The sequence below is a fragment of the Mastomys coucha genome, unplaced genomic scaffold, assembly GCF_008632895.1.
Source record: "Mastomys coucha isolate ucsf_1 unplaced genomic scaffold, UCSF_Mcou_1 pScaffold22, whole genome shotgun sequence".
In the NCBI taxonomy this organism is placed as follows: Eukaryota; Metazoa; Chordata; class Mammalia; order Rodentia; family Muridae; genus Mastomys; species Mastomys coucha.
The window spans coordinates 257,732,171-257,755,551 of NW_022196905.1; the positions used below are offsets into that span (position 1 = coordinate 257,732,171).

Genomic DNA, 23,381 nt, shown 5'->3' on the forward strand with positions numbered 1-23,381 from the left:
AATGCCCTCCTCCCCCACCTAATCCTAGAAGTTGGCACAAAACTGGTTGCAGAGCGCCACCTAGTGTTAAAGATGCTGAGGTGCCCACAGGCTCACATAAGGAAAGCAGACCCTGGGAGAGTTCAATGTTTTTTCTCTTAGCAGGGGTTGTGCTGGTCTCTGAGAACACTGTAGCTGTGGAGTCTGTCATTCAGAGCAGCTGAGTAGCGGCTGGCCTGGAGATGCAGCTATGGTGGACGGGATTCGGAGACCCAGCCTTCCATCTACATGAGTGGGGAGGTATACCATGTTTATGGAATGGATGATTTGGGGCTTTTGAAACATCAGTTATTTTTAAACTGACCTAAGGATTGAGACACAATGCTGAACAAAATCCCAATTCCTGGGAGGTGGCAAAATCGATATATTCTGACTGCAGAGTGTGTGTGGAAACACAAGGAGCTAAACGTCACAAAGGCAATCCTGATAATAAATTGTGCTGTGCCTCCAGACAGACCTATTGGCAAATGGTAGAGATTGAAACTGTGTGATATTTGCACAAAGAAATAAAGTGGTTTGTGAAATAATGTCCCGAGCAAACACAAACATGGAGCACCGTGTGACTTTTGCATTTATTTGATCAGATTGCCTGGCAGAAGCAGTTTAAAGGAGGACTTGAGACTTTTGTGGACTTGAAGGTTCAGAGCTCACAGCCCAGCATGGTGGAGAAGGCGCGGCAGGTGGCGTGGCTCCCCCACAGTGTCAGAACCATGCCACAACAGCTTCAGGAAACCAGAAATGCAGGCCCCAGTCTGAAGCAGTATGGCCTTCAAAGGTCTCAGTGACCTATTTCAACCCGCTAGACCCCATGTCCCAAAGTCTGCACCATCTCCCAAGACACAATACAGCTGTAGACCAGATGTTCAAACATGGGAGCTATGGGGAGCATTGCAGACTCAGATCGGATCAGCCACAGATACAGGGTCCCTGATTATAACATGGGCAATAAAGGCAGCCATGGGTGAGAAAGTAGGGTCTGAGCTGGGTTAAATAACACATCCCCTCACCTTCTTAAGCCACAGACAGGAATTAACTCTAAACATAAAAGTGGGGTAAAATATGGTTTACAAAAATGTATGAGTAAGCCAGGCAGTGGTGGTGCACTCCTTTAATCCCAGCACTTGGGAGGCAGAGGCAGGAGAATTTCTGAGTTTGAGGCCAGCCTGGTCTACACAGTGAGTTCCAGGACAGCAAAGACTACACAGAGAAACCCTGTCTCAAAAAACAAAAACAAAAACAAAATGTATGATATGAGTAAATCCATGTCTTTACTGTAATTAAAGATTTTTTTGAAAAAGAAAAAACAAACAAGATACAAAATACTAACCACAAAGAAAGATAGATTAGTGCTACAGAAATGGCTCTGTGGGCAGAGGTGCTTGCCGCCAAACAGGACTCGAGTTCTATACCAGAACCCAAGTGGTGGAAGGAGAAGCAACTCGCAGTCCTCCTTTGACCTACAGACCACTGTAGCATATGCACATACATCCACACACATGTACAACACATATATACATCTGTGACACACACATACACACATCCCAAGAAGACAGAGGGTTTCCCCACACATCTAGTAAAGTAGAAAAAGATGTTTCTCATTCACACAGAAGAGTGTATAAAAACAGTGAGTGGCCCACGTCTACTCACAGAAGCACAAAGACAGCACTGAGTGAAAGGTTGCATTTTTAAAAAGCATCATGGACTGGGAATGGTGGTGCATGCCTCCAGCACTCTGGAGGCAGACGTTGATAAACTCTCTGGGCGTTTAAAGCTAGCCTGGTCTACAAAGCAAGTCCAGGACAGCCAAGGCTACACAGAGAAACTTTCTCAAAACAAACAAACAAACAAACAAACAAACAACAACAACAACAAAAGCCTCATGTGCTGTGTGTTCAAGGTAGATCAGAATGGCAGGCAGATGAGCCTAGTCACATCACCTGGAAGACGGTGTGCCTGCCCACGTGAACATCCTTCCGGCATGTGTTTGCAATATGTGAGCTGTTCTGTCTCAATGAGAGTTTTTAAAACGCACAAGGAGGACTGGGGAGGCAGCTAAAGGGTGAATGTGCTTGCTGCCAGTCAATCTGCCAATCAGTCGGACTGCAGTTTGGATCCCCAGAGCCTGTGTAAAAGCCCAGTGGGTGTGCTGCGCTGCCTGTAATCCCACCTTTGAAGGCAGAGACAGGATCCCTGAGTGAGCTGGCTAGCGAGCAAGACTTCTCATATCAGGGGGTTCTAGGTTTGGACGAGAGACCCTGCCTCAAAGATTAAGGTAGAAGAGTGATCTAGGAAGGCTCCTGGGAGCAACCATGGGCCCACACACACGTGTACACACGCATGCAAATGTGCACAGGCATGAGAAGAAGGGAATAACGCAGAGTGACAAACAGAGCAAAGACCTAGTCAGCTGGGGCACTGTGGTGGCTCACACCTTCTCTGAGCACTGTCTTACCCTCTCCCTCAGAGCCCTATGCTCCAGGGAGGGATGGCCCTTTGGACAGGCCTGTCCTGCAGAAAAAGACTGGGAAATTTCTGCAGAGAAAACAGAAAGAGGAGCGTGCCCTTTGCAGTCTAATGTAGCATGGTCTACACAGCTCTGCGTCTCCAGGTCAGAATGACTACGGCAGAACTAGAGTGTTTTCTTTTAAGTATGTCTTAGCTAGAACTCATGCTTTTAATCCCAACACTTGGGAGGCAGAGGCAGGCAGATTTCTGAGTTTGAGACCAGCCAGGTCTACAGAGTTCCAGGACAGCTAGGGCTATACAGAAAATATAAATAAAAAATTTAAAAAATACACACACACACACACACACACACACACACACACACACACATACACACATACATACAAAACACTGACTAGCCCTGGAAGCCTACCTTTGGCTTCAGAGCACCTACAGATAGTCCCCCCCTCCCACATCCTGCTTCTTTATGATGTGGATGATGCTGAGAGGAGAGATGGTTTGAGGAGAAAAGTATGCCTTTTTCTTAAGCTGTTGTCTATATTTTAAGAATTATTTTTAATTAACTGTCCGTGTGGGAAGGTGGCAGGTGGCATGTGCACATGAGTGCAGGTACCTATGGGAGCCAGCAGAGGGCACCAGACTCTCGTGAGCATACTGGCATAGGTGCCAGCAACTGAACTCGGGTCCTCTGGAAGAGCAGCAAGCAAGCCCTACTAACCACTCAGCCACCTCTCCAGCCCCTGCTACCCATTTTAATGAGTTTCAAATTACCTAAGCAGATCATTTCCATGTGACCAATGTGCTTTTGTTTTGCTAAACCAGACCTTTCTTGTTGGCAAGCATTTCAGTCTTCAGAGATGAACACTGTCACTTGCCTTATGAGATCCAGATTTTTTGAAAAGGTTAAGGTGGTGCCTTCAGAGCACAGAAACGCTAGGGAAAGACTCCCACAAGCACGGGATTGCTACCGGGGCTTAGGAAGGGATGAATAGTAACCATGAAGGAAGGTACTGAGCCAGAAAGAGTGTTCAGGAATGAATCAGATGCAGTCCTGGGAGAAGATGTAAAGTGATAGGCCAGAGCAGTCACAGTGAGCAAAGGCTGAATCCTGGGGTGATGGACATGCTACTCAGGTCGCCTCCAAGAAGGTCTGGTGTTAGCCCCAGGGTCTCCTGAGGACAGAGAACAGCCATGAGCAATTTCTCAAGAGAGGTCAGATTCCCACTGGAGTGTCCATGGCTGATTGCTGCACCATGGGGTACCAGGACCTGTTCAGGTTCTGCCGGGCTAGTCCCCTACTTCCTCCCTGAGAGCCATACCTGTCATACCTCCTGTTTGGAAACTGCCAAGGTTTAGCCCCTCCACCTCATTTTCTTAAGACAGAGTCCCTCACTGAAACTGGATCTCACCAAGTCAGCAGGACTAGCTGGCTCACTAGCCCCAGGAACCATCCTGACTGTCCTCTCCCAGAGCTGACGGTATAGGTATGCGCCACCACGCCTGACTTCTCACAGAGTTCCAGGGGATATGAACTCAGGTCCTTACTTGTGTGGCAAACACTTCACCAACAGATCCATCTCCCTGGTCCCAGAGATGGTCCCGAGACAGAGTGTTAGGCTCCAATAGAGCCAAATGTCCCTGCTTCACACCGGTGCTATGTGGAGAACGTGGAAAGATAAATATCCCACTTGGGTCTTCCTAATGGCGGGTGATATGAAACAGGAAGCTCTCATCACCTCTGGAGTCTTCCCATGGTCATCAAAAATGTCCTGTTCTCCATCAGTTTCTATCTGGAAGAATACTAACTTCATGAGCATGCCTCGTGACCCAGCAACTTGTATAAAGAATGTTTTAGCCCATCCATGAGAAATGTGGTGTGGGCCACTATGCTGGCTAGTTTTATATCAACTTGACACAGCCTATACTCACCTGAGAGAAGGGAACCTCAGTTGAGGAAATGCCTCCACAAAATCCAGCTGTAACGCATTTTCTTAATTAGTGAGCAGTAGGGGAGGGCCTAGCCCATTGTGGGTGGAGCCATCCCCGGGTGGGTACTATAAGAAAGCAAGCTGAGCAATCCAGGAGGAGCAAGCCAGTAAGCAGCACCCCTCCATGGCCTCTGCATCAGCTCCTGCCTCGGGGATCCTAACATGTTTGAGTTCCTGTCCTGACTTCCTTTGATGATAAATAGTGCCACGGAAGTGTAAGCTTACACTAAGTGTAAGCTGAAAAAAAATGCTTTCCTCCCCAGCTTTGGTCACTGCATCTCATCATAGCAATTGTGATTTTAACTAAAACAGTTACCAGGAAAACAAACCTACATAGGTGTGCCCAACAGCTGTGCAATTAAAGTGGATTTGACCAAGACACTGGTTTTTCATCGGCTAAGCTACATCCCACCCCAGTCTGTCCTTCCCCTTAGTCCCTGTGTGATGGACAACTGAAAACGGCACTGATTCCAAAGTGGACTGAGGAAGGGCTAGTCGTGGAGTGGAGTGGTTTCTGCACCACTACACAACAGCCCAAACCCTGACCCAAGGCGACCAGAACTTCCAAACAGACCCCAGTCTGCTGTCATTTCCTTTTCGATCGGCCTGAGCCTGAGACCATGTTGCGGTGACGAAGATTATTCAGGTTAACTCTGCTTGAAAGATGCTGCTTTGGATAAAACCAGGTCATTGTTAATGATGGCACCCCATTTAAGCCAGCTTAGCGCCCCTTATGGCGGCTGCCATATGAAGTGAGGGAGAAGAACAAACATCAGCCCGGGCCATCAGCCTTTGAGCTGCCAAAGCACAGCAAAGTATCAATCAGGTTGGAATTGCTGGGTACAGTTTTGTCACTGAGAAAATGACTCGGTAAAATGACTCTTGAGATTGGGTGATGGAGGAGGAGTGGCCGGAGCTGCATCGAGTTAGCTCTCCCCTCCAGCTTCCTGGGCTGTGCCAGCCTTTCATTTCAACACTGCGACTGCATCCGTGAGACTGAAAGTCTCTCTGCTGCCTGTTTTCCCATCTGCATTATGAAGCCAACGCTGCTGGCCTGCTAGGTTGTCATAACAAAACAGAAGGGCTGGGGGATGGCTCAGTTGAAAAGTGCTTGTTTGCAGCACAAGCCTAGGATCATGATGTTGATCCCCAACAACCATGTTAAAAAAAAAAAAAAAAAAAAAAGCCAGGCATGGTGGTGTGTGCTTATAATCCCAACACACATGGTGGTTAGCTTTGTCAGTTTGACACAATCTAGGATCACTTGGTAGGACTGGATGAGGAATTTTCTAGATCAGGATGGCCCCTGGGCATGTCTGTGGAGGCTCATCTTGATTACACAAATTGAGGTAGAAAGACCCACCTCTGGTGGGTGGCACAAGTCCCTGGGTTTAGGTTCTGGACCCTGTAAGAGCTGAGGAAGCTGAGAGCTAGTACACACATCCATTCTCTCTGCTCTTGACTATGGGCATACCATGTCCAGCCACTCCAAATTCCTGCTGCCTTGACTTTCCACAGTGAGGGTCTGTGACCTGGAACTGTGAGACACAAACAAAGCAGCAGGAGACACAACTAAAACAGCTGGGGGTAGGGGGTGGAGCCAGGTGAATGCCTGGGGCTCTCTGGCCAGCCAGTTCAGTTGATCATCCATCGAGCCCAAGGTTCTAGTGAGAGACCGTGTCTCAGAAGATAAGTTAAATGGCTCCTGAGCAGTGATGCCCAGACACACACACACACACACCCTAAAAGAGGACCAGAAACTGTGATCATCCAGAAAATAGCTTTGGATATTTAAATGCACTCGAGTGGAGTCATGGCCTGATTTTCCTAACTCATCATTGTAGGATCTTCAAGGTCTCAGGCAGACATGGAGATGCTGTCTGTGACCACCCTGGGAGTGAGCTGAGCATTTTTCTCAGCAAATAAGGAGCCACCAAGCCCATCTGAAAAGATGTCAGAAAAATGCCTCCTTTAGAGTCAACATCATGAGGGACATGCCCTTGGCTACTTAGGTGGGGCTAAGCCAAGGGCCATCTGCCTGACAGCAGGGCACTCCCACACTCAAGGGAATAATCAACTACCCTAAACAGAATATTTTCATTCATTTTTTATAGCAAAGAAATTGATTGGGACATGTAAATAGTGTCAGCCATGCCCATGTGTACCAGCTCAGCCCACAGCATCTTAGCATCATCCCTCTGCCAGTCCTTCTTGACACCTTGCCCAGCTTGGTAGGGACACTCCCTGCAAGCCATTCTTCCCTGTATTTCCAGCCTTCTCCGCTTCCTATCAAAGCTATCGATATAAACGAATATCTCTATCAATATTAATATGATTGATGGTTGATATAAGATCCATATGATAATTGAGATTATCAATATGATTGATAGTCTCAAGCCCTTGGAAACCCAGCAGGGCAGATGTGAAATCCCGTCTCTTCAGGTCCACAATGTGATATGAGCTCTGCTGAGCCGGGCAGCCTCACCAGTAGAGCCTCGCCTTCTACATTTTCCACACAAACAGCCTTGCCTTGTACACAGTCCATTTGATTTCTTTGCTATTAAAAAAAAAAAAAGTGAATGAAAATATCCTGTTTGGGTTGGTTGATTATTCCCTTGAGTGTGGGAATATCCCACTGTCAGGTAGATGTAAAACCACACTAACTTATGATTCCCCAGGAGCCTATGCTGCATGCTTCTAGAACTGGGTCCAGGCAGATGTGGGATCAGTGACTAGAACAACTTACCACTTCTCAGCACTTCTCAGAGCTAGCTTCTGGAAGTATTTGTGTGGTCCTGGCATTCTGAATGTGTGGGGAAGAATCCATGTAGCCTATCTGGCCTTGAATTTCCTACGTAGCTGAGGATGACCTTGAACTTCTGGTCCTACTGTCTCTATCTCCTGAGTGTTAGGATTACGAATGTGCACTCTACACCTGGTTTTGTTCTGTGTCTATGAAACCAGCCTACCCAACTATGCCAGAGACCCTGTTCATCTAAGGAAGATGCATTTGGGGTCGGATGAACTAGGGATCCTGCCCCACCATGTGTCAATCTGATCTCTCGCATGCAGATGTTGATAGCAGGCTTATCTGTAACAGTCAAAACCTGAAAACTCCAAATGCCCATCCGCAGTGAACAGACACTACACATAGTGGTGTATGATTCCGCCATCAAGAAGGACCAAGCGCTAGGATAGGCTCCAACATGGATGAGCCTCAGAAACACAACATTAAGCAAAATGAGCCTCAAAAAAAATAAAAAAAATAAACAGGTCACATGCTCACTGGAGATGGTTCAGCAGTTAAGAGTCCTGACTGCTCTTGCAGAGAACTTAAGTTCCCAGCACCGACATGGCAGCTCATAACCATCTGTAACTCCAGTTCAGGAGATATAACGCCCTTTTCTGGCCTCCATGGATACTGCATGCATGTGGTGCACAGACATACATACACATAAAAAAAATCCATGCACATAAAATAATTTTTTAAGATTGCATACTGCATATTTAATTTATGTGAAATGTCTGGAATGGATCATAACAATAGAAGGTAGACTGGCGAGTGCCCAGGACCAGCAGTGGGCACTAGAGAGTTAGCACAAGGGTCTCTCCTTGGGAACAATGAGGGTGCTCTAGAGTCAGAACGTGGCACTGGTTACGTGACTGTGAGTTTACTAGAAAATCAATTTTTTGTAAAAACCAGGGAAGGCTGAGAGAAAAGGGAGCAGTACAGAATTAAAAAGAAACTACCTTTAATTCCTGTGTAACTTTTGAATCTAACATTTCCTTTCTGGTTATTATAGCCCTCGCGGTTATGGTAAAGAAAATTAGAAGCAGAGGAAGGTATTATTTTAATGTTCATTACCTGGGGAGATAATCGCCACCTGGGTTTTAATATATTCCCTTCTGATCTTTCTCCAGCCATGTATACATTTTAAAATTAGGATCATGCTATGTTTTCAGTTCTGTGTATCATCAGATAGGTATAAAGCTTACACATGTTCCTGGGAAATGGAACCTACCCAGAAAAAAAAGAATCCCAGTGTTTGAGGAGTAGGAAATATCCTGTTTGGCTAAAATTATGAATATTTAAAAAATGGCAGTTTTTGTTTAGAGAGCTGGTGCTAGATCTCAATAGTGATGCATTTGCCTAGAACAAAGGAAGCCTTGGGTTCCATCCCCATTACTAAAGAGAAGAAGACAGACTTGCTGGGTATGGTGACGCCTTCCTATAATCCCAGCTCCTGGGAGATAGGGGCAGCAGGATCTATGGTCCAGGCTAGGCTTGGCTATATAGTGAGTTCAAAAGCAGCTTGTGCCATAAGAGACCCTTCTCAAAAAGGAAGGAGAGGAAGAACAGGGATGGAGGAAGGAAGAGGAGGGGAGGGAACCTGTGCTTGCCTCTCACTACCTCAAGCTTCTTTCCTCCCTGATGAAGAGAAGGCCTCTTCCTTAGGGATTAGTTTCCCCAAATCATGGTTTAGAGACTTTTGTTTGATTTCATACCTGAAATCAGATCCTGTAAAAATCACATAATAAACAATCTGACATAGAAAGTAAAGGATAGCTCCGGGCATAATGGCACCTGCCTGTATCCCAGTGAAACAAGATCTGGTGGCCATGTGGCTGGGCTTTCTAAGCAAACACTGGCCCTGTGTACAACTCACATCCCACTGTTACTTCTAGGGAATGTGTATACAGCTTGAGAGCCATCCACCATTCTAAGCAACTCCGTCTGATGGACAGTAATAGTAAAGGTGTCAGCTCATGACCCATGAGAACCACCAGGCTTAGCCTTGGCACCAGTCCCCACCCTGCATGCTGTCCAGCCATGGGGAAAACACTGTCACAGTCTGTGTCCCTAATACGTTATCAGTTTAGTTAGACAGTGGGAACGGGAAGCTAAGAACTCCCAACTATGTCTAATATGACTTAGTTAAGTGCCATGATTGTTGGGGAGAAGGGGAGATTTAGAGGCTGGAGAGGTGGTGGCCCAACAATTAAGAGGTGTGTGTTGCTCTTTGAAGAGAACCAGAGTTCCATATCAGGCCACTCATAAGAGCCTGTAACTCCAGCTTCAAGAGATCTGGTGCCCTCTTCTGGCTTCTATGGGCATTACCGTCATGTATGCATACACTCACATACAAACACACACATACACACAAATAAAACACATACACACAAAAATAAAAATAAAAAATAAAGAGATGGTTTGCTCAAGGGGCCTGAAATACTCAGGCTCATGAAGGCAGAAAGTGGGGCAGTGCTACTTGGATCTGGAAGGGATCTGGGGGTGGGGGGCTAACTTTCCAGTTGCTGATACAGGTTCAGTGTGGAAAGGGAAGGAAGTTCAAATGACACAGGGGTCGGCTACAGGGCAGTGAGGATGTTCTCAGTGCCACTGAGCTGCACACAAAAGTGGCGAGTTTAACAATACTGTAACACCATTAAGGAATAACTCATAATAATAATAATATGATATAAATGATTAGAAGAATAAAGAGCAGCTGGAGAGATGTTTTCACTGGGCTCCCTACCATTCTGTGGGGACCAGAATGGCTCACATCTCAGAGGTCCTTCCAGCATCCAATCCAACCAATCCAGAAGCCCCTACATACCCAGCCAAGCCCCGGCCTACATTCAGGGATTTTTTTCAAACCTTTCCTAAGTACATAACCACTGGCCTCCTCCATAAGAGCTGCCCAGGTCTGGGTCAATCATAGTCTACCCTGTGTGGTCAGCTCCTTTCTGATCCAGGATTCTTGGCTGGTCTACCATGCACAGACCCTGGGTAACTGGCATGTTGCTAGTCTGCCATGTATGTATTCTGGGTGGCTGGCTCAAACTGAGGCTTTTTTGTTGTTGTTGTTGTTGTTGTTGTTGTTGTTGTTGTTGTTGTTGTTGTTGAAATGGAAAGTCTGTGAAGAAGAGACACCGTCCTAACCAAGCTTGAGTTCTTAGATTTGTCACAGAGCTGTTCCACAGGTGCTGGAGGCTGCTGGTGAGAAAGAAAACAGCAGTAGCTAAATCTCTTAAAAATACCTCGAAGCCCCAGGACGCCAGTTATTACTGGAGCCGAACAGGCTTGGACAGAACATGGTATCTGAATATCTCTGAACTCTGGATGTAATTTCTCTCCATCTCAGACACACAAGCTAAGGAAGCGGTGGCTCAACAGGTGACAGGTGGCATGGTGCATTTGCTGTGCGAGCCTGACCACCTGAGCTCAGTGCCCGAAACCACAGGGGAAAGAGAACCAACTCTCAGAAGCTGTCTCTTGACCTCCATAGGTGTGCCATAGCACAAGTGCAGGTGCACACATACACTACGCCCCACATACCACCCCACACCACACACACCACATACACACATCACACACACACACACACACACACACACCACATACACACACCACACATATACACTACCACACACACCACATACCACACCACACACACATACACACCACATACCACACCACACACACATACACACCACATACCACACCACACACACACACACCACATACCACACATACACACACCACCACACACAGCACATACCACACCACACACATACCATATACCACACCACACACATACCACATACCACACTACACACATACCACATACACATACACACCACATACCACACCATACACACACCACATACCACACACACACTCCATATACTACACCATACACACCACACACACACACCACATACCACACAGTACACACACATCGCATACCACACACACATTCCATACACCACATCATACACAACACACACACACATCACATCACATACACACACTCCATACATACACACCACATATGACACCAAACACATATACTACCACACACAGCATATACCATACCACATACCACACCACACACACACACACACACACACACACACACATATTACATACCACATCACACACATACTCCATACATCACACCATACACACCACACCATACCCACAGTAAATAAAATACAATAAATTTAAAATACTCTTCACTAGGGAGGCAGGATAGAGCTTGTAGAAAGGATTTTGGCTCACCCAGCATTTTCTTCTCACCCAAAGAAACAAGCTCTTTCTACTGACTTAGAAAAAGACATCACCAGCTGGCTGGGCAATAACACATGGGAAATTGAAGACAGTCCTGTAATTAAGTTCATGAGAGGCCGATTCTTCTGGCCATATTTCAAACACCCGTAATGTCTTCTCATCCATTCTACCCAAACGACTTTACTTCATAATATATTCAGAGCAGGAGAAAAAATATATGTAATGGATTCTTCTGAGATATTCAATTAGTTCAATAAAAAGAGGAAAATAATTTTTCAACAAAGAAGTTTAGCCAAATGGCTAAAGCTGACAGTGAGGAACTGGCTGTGAAGTAATTCTGCATTTCTTTGAAGTTGTTCTAACAAAAGTTGGTGATGCACCCCCGTGAGGAAGAATCCTCCCTGGTAATTAATCACACACATTCTTATTCCCTGTGTGTTTGTCTAAATGTTTCTTCTGCATCTGTCTTGGGTGCTGACACATTTCAATTCCCAGCAGACCAGGAAAGACTCTCTATTTCCACTGCTCAGAACTTGCTCTTCATTTCCTTTCAAGCTGATTTCTTCCCCATTAATGGAAAACAAAACAGAACAAAGCAAGACATGTTGGGTACATTCTCCCTGCACAACCCCATAGCTTCTCATTACTTATGGTGGATGCAGGATTTCATTTGGATCTAGGTGTTTGTTTGTTTGTTTGTTTGTTTTTCTTATGGATGGGAACAGTTGAAACAAGATTCACCTTATAGCCCAGGCCCATCTTAGACTCACTGGGGTGTAGTCTAGTTGAGTTATGTTGACTCAAGCTGTAATCACCTGAGAGGAGGGAACCTCAATTGAGAGAATGCTGCCATCAGATGGCCTACGTGTGAACCTGTGGTGCATTGCTTTTTATTGATTGATGATTGACAGGGATGCCCCAGCCCATTGTGGGTGGAGCCATTCCTGGGCTGGTGGTCCTGGGTTCTATAAGAAAGCAGGCTGAGCAAGCCATGAAGAGCAAGCCAGTAAGCAGCACCCCTCCATGGCCTCCACATCAGGATCCAGCCCTGACTTCCCACAGTAATGGACTAGAACTATAAGATAAAATAACCCTTTTATCCCCAAGTTATTTTTTTTTAGGTTTGTTGTTGTTGTTGTTGTTGTTGTTGTTGTGTTGTGTTGTTTTTCAAAACAGGGATTCTCTGTATAGCCCTGGCTGTCCTGGAACTCCCTCTGTTGACCAAGCTGGCCTCGAACTCAGAAATCCATCTGCCTCTGCCTCCCAACTGCTGGGATTAAAGGTGTGCGCCACTACCGCCCGGCTTCCCAAGTTCATTTTGATCATGGTGTTTTACCACAGCAAAAGAACCCTAACTGAGACATCATTATCCTCCTGCCTTAGCCTCCCAGATCATTTTCTTGCCTTGTAGTTCAGCTCCCCGTCTTCTCTCCAAAGCTGCCTGAGCTTCAGGAGTCTTATAGGCAACTTCTAGCACTCTGATTTCCCAGAAAGGTTTCTAACTCAGCTCCACCATTTCTCCTGAGCCCCATACTTCTTCACAGTGTACTGAGTCTGAGGGACCATCAGCACGAACATAGCTGGACTGGTGGTCCCTCAGCAGCCTCTGCTGTCCCTCTGATGCCCTCGCCTGAGCCTCATCACCAAGACTAGGCATTTTCCCTGTGCAAACTACCCATATTGTGTCCCTCTTAATCCACTGTGGAGACTCTCCTATATATACAGCTGTGTGGTTTCTACCAATGAGTCAGATCAGGTTGTTCCACCACCCCCTTCTTAAAAAGGCATTTATCTTTAAATAATGTGGTTGGTTTGCCTGTATATAATCTCTTTCCATCATGTACATGCAGTGCACAAGGAGGCCAGAAGAGGGCGAGAGACACCTTGGAAATGGAGTTACTGAGTCCAAAGCTACCATGTGGGTGCTGGGAATAGAACCTGGGTCTTTTGAAAGAGCATCTAGGGCTTTTAACCACTAAGCCATCTCTCCAACCCCACTATTCCCTTTTAAAACCTCTGGTGGGAGACACAGGAGATGGCTAAGAGGTTAAGGGCACTTGCTGCCAAGTCTGATGACCTGGGACTCACAAGGTGAAAGGGGAGAACTGACTCCCCCGAGTGGTTCTCTGACTTGCACAAGTATACACCTGTGTGTACACATGCACACATACATGCACATACACACAGACACATACACACACACAAGTTTAATTAAAAGTGATTGTAAATATTTACATCAAGCCACCTACCATTTGGAGACCATCAATAAAGTACCGTGATTTAAGAGGTACGTCTAGACCTTATGAAAATAGGAGAAATGCATATGCTTACAATTTACAGCCTACAAATTGGCACTAACTTTTCTAAGTGACCACTGGAAACCAAGTTTGGTGGCATGTTTCCATAATCCCAGTACTCAGAAAGGTAAGGCAGGAAGATTGTCACTTGGAGGCCAGACTGACCTACAGAGTAAGGCACTATTTCCAAACCCAAGGGCTTGGGGGGAGATGTGACTCAGTTGTAAAGCACTTACCTTGTGTGTGTGGCTAGTCACACATGCCTGTGATTCCAGGAAGTTGAGGCAGGAGGATCACAGGTTCGAGGACAGAATAGACAAAAGTATCATCTTTTACTGTCAGCCCAGTTGAAACTCTTACTAGGTAATGAATATATCATACACCATGTATGGATCCCAGAAAGTGACCTGGGTAGAACAACATCCTGCTACAGCAGTGGCTCACGAGCGCCTCCTTTTCCCACAGGCAATCCTCCTGCGACTGGCACAGGGACTCTGCTGATAACCCTGGAGGACATTAATGACAACGCTCCAGTCATTTACCCAACGGTGGCTGAGGTCTGCGATGATGCCAGAAACCTCAGCGTGGTCATTCTGGGGGCTTCAGACAAGGACCTGCACCCCAATACAGACCCCTTCAAGTTCGAGATTCATAAACAGACCGTCCCTGATAAAGTATGGAAGATCTCCAAAATCAACAGTAAGTCAGCAATGGCAAATGGCCATCCTTGGTTCACTCAGTTTGAACTTCTCTTCTCCTTCCCATAGGTTCCCACAGGGGATTTCAGGGGTGTGTGTGTGTGAGTGTGTGTGTGTGTGTGTGTGTGTGTGTGTGTGTGACTGTGTGTCTATATGTGTATGAATGAGTATGTGTGTATATTAGTATGTGTGTATAACTATGTGTATGAGTGTGTGTTTATTAGTGTATGTATATGATTATGTGTGTGCGTGTGTGCGTGTGTGTATATGACTTGTGTCTATGTGTATGAATGAATGTGTGTGTGTATTAGTATGTGTATATAACTATGTGTATGAGTGTGTTTATTAGTGTGTGTGTATATATGATTATATGTGTGTAAGCGTGTGTGCGTGTGTGTGTATGACTATGGGTCTATTTGTATATGAATGTATGTATATATTAGTGTATATATGTGTATGACTGTGTATGTATCTCTGTGTCTGCATGTGTGTGCATGTGTCTGTGCGTATCTGTGCAAGCATGGCTGTTCTCCCTTTGGTTTCTTTTTCTTTTCTTTACCCTAGGCAGCATGTCCTCACCCTAGTGACCACTGAGTCCCCAGCATTCCCTGGGCCACTTGTTGCTCCTGTGTTTCTACAAGAGTGCCCCACTAGAAGCTGGCTCTTTGTCCTTGTTGCCTTTTTGCTTTAGTTAAGCAACAGAAGAATAGACAGATAATAGGTAATAGATAAATATATAGATAGATAGATGATGGATAATAGATAAACAGATGATAGAGACAGACATATAGATGACAGATAGTAGTTAGGTAGATGACAGACAGACAGATGCACACAAGACTGCAGACATAGCTCAGGAAGCAGCACTTCCTGCTCTTACAGAGGACCCGAGTTCAGCTCCCAGCACCCATGTCTCATGGAGTTATAGGTGTCTCACAGCTACCTATAACCCCAGTGTCAAGGGATCTGACACCCTGTCTGGCCTCTGAGAGCACCTGAACACACATACACACACATACATATAAATTTTAAAACTTAATCTTGAGAGATTGAAAAAATGTTTTTGTCATGTAGCCCAGGTTAGCCTTGAACTTTTAACAATCCTCCTGCCTCAGCTTCTCAAGGTGTGGGAAATAGAAGAGAAAATAGATTCTCTCTTTGCAACTGACTTGTGCTGAGCAGAGGCCAGAAGCCGAGCCTCTCAGCCTTGGCAAGTGGGGCTTCCTGCTTCTCAAGCCTCTCCTGGCTCCACTGTCTCTGATGGAGGCTCTGTTCCCTCTGACTCTCTGCAGCACTTTGGAGGGTCTCTGGCCTGCCTCCTTCCATTGGAGAGTCTGAAGTTCATAACACTCCCCCTCCATTGCACCCTGCAGACTTCCTCCTACTTGACTCAGCCTTGCTGGTGGCCCTGGTCTTCATTGTTGGCTTTGGATACTATTGCCATGTGTCTCTCGCTCAAGATAACTGTCACACGCAACTTCTCTTTCCCCCTGCCTTTCCACACGGGTGGGTAGAATTGAAAATGTGACCCACCACTGACCTCCGGCCTTACTAATTACAAAGCGCTTTTGATTCCTGGTATCCCACACACTTCCTTCCCAGTGTGAACTGAGTTTGCCTTGTTGTCAGTGATGAACTTCTCCTGCTATCAATGCCATCAGAGTTCACTTTTTACACCAGTGACAGAATGGGATAATGGCAGAGGATGAGACTGTGTTGTATGACTAAGCATAGAAATTTCTATTTAAGGAAGTCTAGAGTTCGTTGTTACAGCACCAAATTTATAGAACATATCCTAAGGAAAACACTGTCTCCGAAACATTCATCCCATGCAGCCTGTTGCCACTGAGTGTATTTTACCTGATGTTCATAGACTTCATTCTCACATACCTATGACTAAACGTTATTTGCACACAGTGGCTTCTGTGCACACCAAGGCCCCAGAACCTCACTCTGCCTCCGGCAGAGGGCTTCTCCTCTCTCACAAGGACTTCCTGTCTTGCAGACACCCACGCCCTCGTGAGCCTTCTTCAGAATCTGAACAAGGCGAACTACAACCTGCCCATCATGGTGACAGATTCAGGGAAGCCACCCATGACAAACATCACGGACCTCAGGGTGCAGGTGTGCTCTTGCAAGAACTCCAAAGTGGACTGCAACGGGGCAGGGACCCTGCACCTCAGCCTCAGCTTGCTGCTGCTCTTCTCGCTCCTCAGCTTATTGTCAGGTAAGTCTGCTTGGCTCCAGCACGCTTGTGTGTGCATCCATGATCTTCACACGGCACCTGACTCTGCCATGTCTTCCCAAGGAAATCTGTCCCCCACATCTTTAGCTGGTGTCCGTATGGTTGGAACTCTCACATGTAAAACTGTTCCAGCCAATGTTTAAAGTCATGAGGGTGGTCTCCTGCCAGCCGAAGGAGATGTTGAAAGAGGCTCTGCTATTTTGCAAACCAGGTGACAAGCAAAACCTCCTATCAATGCCACTTGCCTGGAACTAAATGCACCCAAAATTGGCCAACTGGTCTACCACAGACACAAGCTATTCCCATCCTGCTTTGGATGTCAAATGTCCTGTGCAGGCTCATGTATTTGAGCACTTGATCTCTAGCTGTTGCTACTGTTTAAAGAGGTGGGACCTATCTGAAGGAAGTGGGTTGCTGGGGAAGGGGGCTTACCTTGGGGGTTATGCCTTGTCCTGCTTCCAGCAAGAACTCTTTGCTTCCTGGTTGACCCCTTGTAACAGTGCCTCAGTGTTGTTGCTTCAGGCTGAGCCCTGGGTCGTGCCTGCCCTGGGTAGACTACATCCCCTGAACTAAGAGCCAAAATAAGCCCCTTCCTCCTTCCCTGAGTTGTTTCTAGTAGGTATTTTGGTCCGAGTGAGGAAAAAAGTAACTCACACAAAACACTTCTAAAGGTTTCCAATGGACAGAAATGAAAGTTGGGCTATAGGAAAATACATGTTGCTCAAGCATGATGGTGTTTAATCCTTTGCTCAACCCAAACCCACAGGAATAAGGGCCCTGAATGTGAGGTGTTGAGGGGCAGTGAGGAATAGAGAAGACAAAACTGGGACCATTCAAGTTTATTAAGTACAGCATCTTATGTGCTATGTGTAAGGGGAGAAAGTCAAGGTCCTCACAGATCTAAATCAGCTAATGCTGGCAGAGAGAACACAGGAAACCTCAGACTCAGTGGCCTTAGGACTGATAACCATAGCCCTTCAGAGAAGAAAGCCAAGTTCCCAGAAACCGAAACCTTAACTCCTTTGAGGCACCAGACCCAGATCCAGACACAAGACACAAACACAGACACAGACGAAACAGACCCAGACCCTGGCCGGACACAGACAACCCAGATCCAGACTCAGACCCAGCACACACACAGACACAGACACAGACAACCTGGACACAGACTGGACCTTACCAAGTCTGCCCCTAAGCAAGGGCAGAAAGCTGGTATTCTCTTTGTTCTTATATCAGGGCTTCTGAGAAAGCCTTGGACCAGTCTGGCTCCCAGCATTTAATAGATTTAATATTGGTATCTGGCCTTTAATCCAAACACTCAGAAGGCAGAGGCAGGTGGATCTCTGTGAATTCAAGACCAGGATAGTCTACATAGTTAAGTTCTAGGCTAGCCAGGGCTACACAGGGGGACTTGTTTCCCAAAAATAGGAAGGGAAGAAGGAAGAAAGGAAGGAAAGAAGGAAGGAAGAAAATTATATTTATAACTCATGCTTCCTTTCAGTAACTATGAAATAGTTATTACCTGTATAACTCTGATATAATGACACAACACTTTGAGTAAAATTTACTAGGCAGATGTCTTAGTGGAGTTTTATTGCTGTGAGGAGACATCATAACCAAAGCAACTCTTCTAAAGGAAAAATATTTAATTGGGGCTGGCTTTCAGTTTCAGAGGTTTAATCCATTTTCATCATGGTGGGAAATGCAGTAGCATGCAGGCAGACATGGTGCTGGAGGAGGAGCTGAGAGTTCTACATCTTGGTCTCTAGGCAGTAGGAGACTGTGTGCCACATTAAACCTGGCTTGAACATATAGACCTCAAAGCCTGCCCCCACAGTGACACACTTCCTTCACCAAGGCCACACCTACTCCAAGGAGGCCACATCTCCTAATAGTGCCACTCCCTATGGGCCAAACATTCAAATACATGAGTCTATGGGGGCCATACCTATTCAAACCACCATAGCTGAGTAACATAAATCAGAGAATGAAGTGAACATGTACTGCCAGACTCTCCTGTAGGTGGGGGGATGTTGGTCCAGATTTAACCTTGGCAGTGTTCACATCAGCCTCTGCCACCCACAAGGCTCTGGGGCCCTGGCATTGAAATTTTGAGAAATTATTGGTGTGGTCATGGAATGAAAATTTGATAGAGGGAACACAGTATAGTACATCCTGGTGACAGGGTGGGCAGGTCAACAGAAGTTACACATTTCAATATCCATATCTGCAGTGTGTGAAGCTCTGTAGGAGACCAAAGTTCTATGGGTAGAGCTCAGGATGGAGATCCTGGTGGTGTGTCATGTCATCAGCCCTCCTCCCACCCACCTCTGGTGACTGTGCCATTACCACCCACAATCCTCAAGGCTCCCTCCAAGTCCTCCAGCTCCGTTCCTGCCCCTCATCCTTAGCTTGGTCCTTTTGTCTTCACTTGTGGCCGTGATGAACTCATTGCCTTCCTAACTCCAAGCCTGTGTGAGAGTTTGAAGGAGAGATGGATGCTCTCCTAAATAGTCTCTGTCAATCAACAGATAAAGGTCTGAGGGTGGTACTGGAGACAGAGGTGGAGAAGTTAGAAAAGACTGTAAGAATTCATCCAGCTTCCTATGAGATGGGACACCAGAAAGCATGGACAGAGGGTATAGTAAAAGCAACATACTTGATAGTCCCTTGCTTTGCTGACAGTCTTAGCCCTGATTCTGGGGATCTGGATAATCTCTTTCATGTGCAGACAACCCCTGGTGTCTGTGTACAGGTGCCTGATTTGCTAATGGCTACCATTAGCCTGCAGGCCATCCTTGTGTAATAATAGCTTTAGAGATGGGGGTGGATCTCACACAAACTGTATGCAGAACATCAAGGGAACTGTTCGATATGTCTCTGCCCATACCCTGACCCTACTTCATTTGAAACCCAATGCTGGAGGTGTAGCTCCGAAATCTACTCACATCAAAAGCTCACAGAGTGAGAGATAATGAACATACAGTGGGAATCTAGCAGACTGTCTTATCACAGAAGCCCCTGGGCTTCCTGACAGCCCTTGCTCCATCCACACTATGGTCATGCACTGTCTCCCTGGGTTGATTCTTCAGTAAGAAGTGGAAGGGGGAAAGGGAATTTCAGGACACCTGTGTGAAGGTATTTGTGCTGATGATGCTGTACAAGTCAAAGTCCAGGCAGGCACAGAGTAAACCGCCACAACACAACACAACAACACGGAAGGTTCTTATGACAACAACCTTCCTGAAGGGTATCTGCGACATTTACAGGATTAAACCATGGATAAAATGGGAACCTCAGTTAAAGATCGCCAAAAATAGAAACCAAATAGCAAGAGTTCAAGACACTAAATTTGGCAAGATATAGGATTAGTGGCATTTCCCAAAAACACAGACTTTTATAAGACTTGAAAGAATTTGAAGAAAGGGCAAGTAAGCCAGTAGGATCTGTTTTGTCTTATGCCTCATCTGGTAAGGATACTTACCAAACCTGACAAGATGAGTTAATTCCTCAAGACCCACATAGTGTAAGGAGAGGATCAATTTCAGCACGCACACACACACACTAAAAATAATATTAAAGATTTAAGCATGAACTTCAAACTACAGCATAGTAACCAAATCTGGCCCTCCACCTGTGAGTATTAATAAAGTTTTATTAGTGCACAACCCCATCCATTTATGCACATTCTGTCTATGGTTGCTTGCTATTACAATGGCAAAGGTGAATATTTTTCACAGGGACTACATAGTCTACAACCTGGCCCTTTACAGAAAGAGCTTGCAGACACCTGCTTTAGAGCATCATCCACAAAACTTCAACAGCTGTAGGAGAGGCTGATACCAGGTGACCCAGGAGGCAAACTTGAGTCCTCCTCCCTTTAAACAATATGCAGAGCCATTCAACCTGGCACTGCCACTCTGATGTTCACACCTTACTTTCCTGTGCTCTTCGCTGGCCCGATGATTTTATTTCACTCTATAGATGAGGAAACCGAAGCTCAGGGAGGTTCCCAGGCAAGTCAGTGGGGAAGCCAGCATTGGCTGAAGGACTACCTCCTTTATGGAAGTGGATGACACACATTTGCATTTATTACAGTATAGATGGCTTTCTCAGATGACCAGGAATTGACTGGAAGGCTCTGCACCTTTCTCTGACATCTTTTTCAAAGGGGAAATAAAACTAACAGCATGGAGAAAGATTTAAAAATGTAAATGAAATTATCATTACCGTCAGTAGTGCCAACTAAGTCATGTGCTGATGGCATGGATGGGCTGCACAAATCGTCCGTGACTGACCTCCCTATGAACCAAACTGCTGGGTTGCGGTTGTTGTTGTTCCAAGTACAGCTGTGGTTTGATGGTAAACCTCTGCAAAGAGCTCTAAAGGAAGGGACTTGCTCAGAAACCTTTCTGAGTGTGATTTTTGGCTTAATTCACTAGAAATGGCAAGAAGATGGCCTGAGGATTAGGTAAAGAATCTTACAAGTTCCAAAATTAAATGACCCTGGGTTTCGGGGAGGCAGGGGGCCACTTAAGAACAGCTTGCATGCTCTAAGGAAGCAGGGGGCGGGGAGGCTGGCTCAGTAAAGAGCTTGGTTTGGGTTTGCAAGCATGAAGTTGTGAGTTCAATCCCCAGAACTCACATTAAAAAAAAAAAAAAAAAGCCAGTAGCAGCAGCTGCCACATACTTGTGGTGCTTGGCAGAGGAGACAAGAGGATCCCCGGGGCTTGATGGTCAGTCATTCTAGACCGCATGGAAAGTCCTGGGCCAGTGAGAGGCCCTGTCTCAAAGAGAAAGATGGGCAGCATCTGAGGAATGACACCTGAGGCTGTGTTCTGGCCTATGTACTCACATACTCATGACACAGGGCTAAGTCTAAAGAAGCTGGAGCAATGGATCTGTGGCTAAGAGTGTTTACAGTTGTGTCAGAGGATAGAACATCACACATAGAACAGCTCTCATATCAGACAACTCGAAACCACCTGTAACTCCAGCTCTAAGGGACTTGTCTCTCCCTTCTGGCATCAGTGAGTACACACACACACACACACACACACACACACACACACACACGTACACATGCAGGTACACACACACACATACACTCACATGTACAAATGCACGTACACACACATATACACACAAATGCATGTACACACAGATACACATACACACACGTGTACATGCACATGCATATACACATGTATGTACACACATACACACATGTACACACACATGAATACACACATGCATGTACACACATACAAAAACACACACATGCACTCACACACACTAAAATCAAATATTTTTCTTTAAACAACAACAACAACAACAATTTCAGGCTGGAGAGATGGCTCAGTGGTTAAGAGCACTAACTGCTCTTCCGAAGGTCCTGAGTTCAAATCCCAGCAATCACATGATGGCTCACAACCATCTGTAATGGGATCTGATGCCCTCTTCTGGAGTGTCAGAAGTCAGCTACAGTGATATAATAAATAAATAAATCTTAAAAAAAAAAAGAACAATTTCTTTTTTAGAATGTTTAAAGATGAGCCACAGACAGTCTTTTTTTTTTCATTTAATCTTTATTAAGACTTTATTCGTATTTTTAAAAATCTAGTTTAAGTGAATGCTGACGGCTGTATCCAGCTGCCAGCCACACTGTAATGGTGGAGGGGGCAGGGAGGGAGAGCATTCTCTATTATTGATCCCTCCCTTGAATCCAGGGCTCACAGCTGCTTTCCCTAATGACAGGTTTGTCTTTCTCTAGACTTTCCTAGAGTGCATTTACACCTCGCTCCCTTCTGTTTCGAGATGCAGATGCGCTGTGGGCACAAGGAAGACCCTAAATGACAGAGGCCACACAGAAAGGCTGTCCTCTGCTGCAAGGAAGACTTTGCAGAGACACTGTGGTTCTTTAAGGCCATTGGGCTTTAGGGGCACTGATAGCTGACCCTTGAGGGATTTCTTTGTGCCACACAAATGCTCTGCATAAATTATATTAATTACCTCTTGGGATCATCTCAGCAGCTCCCGGAGGTGGGACCATTTACATGATCATCTAAATTGACTTAAAACAGGGATTGGAGACTATCATTTAAAAACAAAGGGCTGCAGGCTAATTTAATGGATTTTACTCAGCTCCTTCCCCCCCCCCTTTTTTTATTTTAGCCAAGTTGTCCCCAAAGGAGCAGCTGGCAATGTCTAGAATTACTTCTCACTGTCACAACAAAGAGGATGCTGCTAGTGGCATCTAGTGGAGAGAGGCTGGGGACAGGGCTAAAGGGCCTCCGGAGCATGAGATGGATGGCACCTGGGAAAAGAGCTAACCTGGCCCCAAATGTCACGGGTGAGCTCCAAAGCTGGGGAGCCTGCTGCCGGCACTTGACATGCATGGGTATCGGGAGTGTGGCAGCAGCTAGAAGGATGAATGGCTTTTGATCACTTAAAAACCTAAAAGGGACAGGGTCTAGAGAGACAGCTTAGTCCACAAGTATTTACTGCACAAGCCTGAGGATTTAAGTTCAAATCCACCCCCTATCCCTAGAGGTACTGGTACATGCCCTTATC

At 45.9% G+C, this 23,381-nt stretch overlaps 1 protein-coding gene across 2 annotated transcripts in view; it reads left to right on the forward strand.

Annotated features, from left to right (window-relative positions):
* Cdh13 (cadherin 13) overlaps positions 1-23,381 on the forward strand; it is a 1,053,312-nt gene that overhangs the window by 1,025,413 nt on the left and 4,518 nt on the right. For both annotated transcript variants that reach the window (XM_031341534.1, XM_031341535.1), the window contains 2 exons: positions 14,331-14,564; positions 16,569-16,790. In XM_031341534.1, the coding sequence (XP_031197394.1) occupies positions 14,331-14,564; positions 16,569-16,790 (456 nt within the window). The remainder of the gene's footprint in view (positions 1-14,330; positions 14,565-16,568; positions 16,791-23,381) is intronic.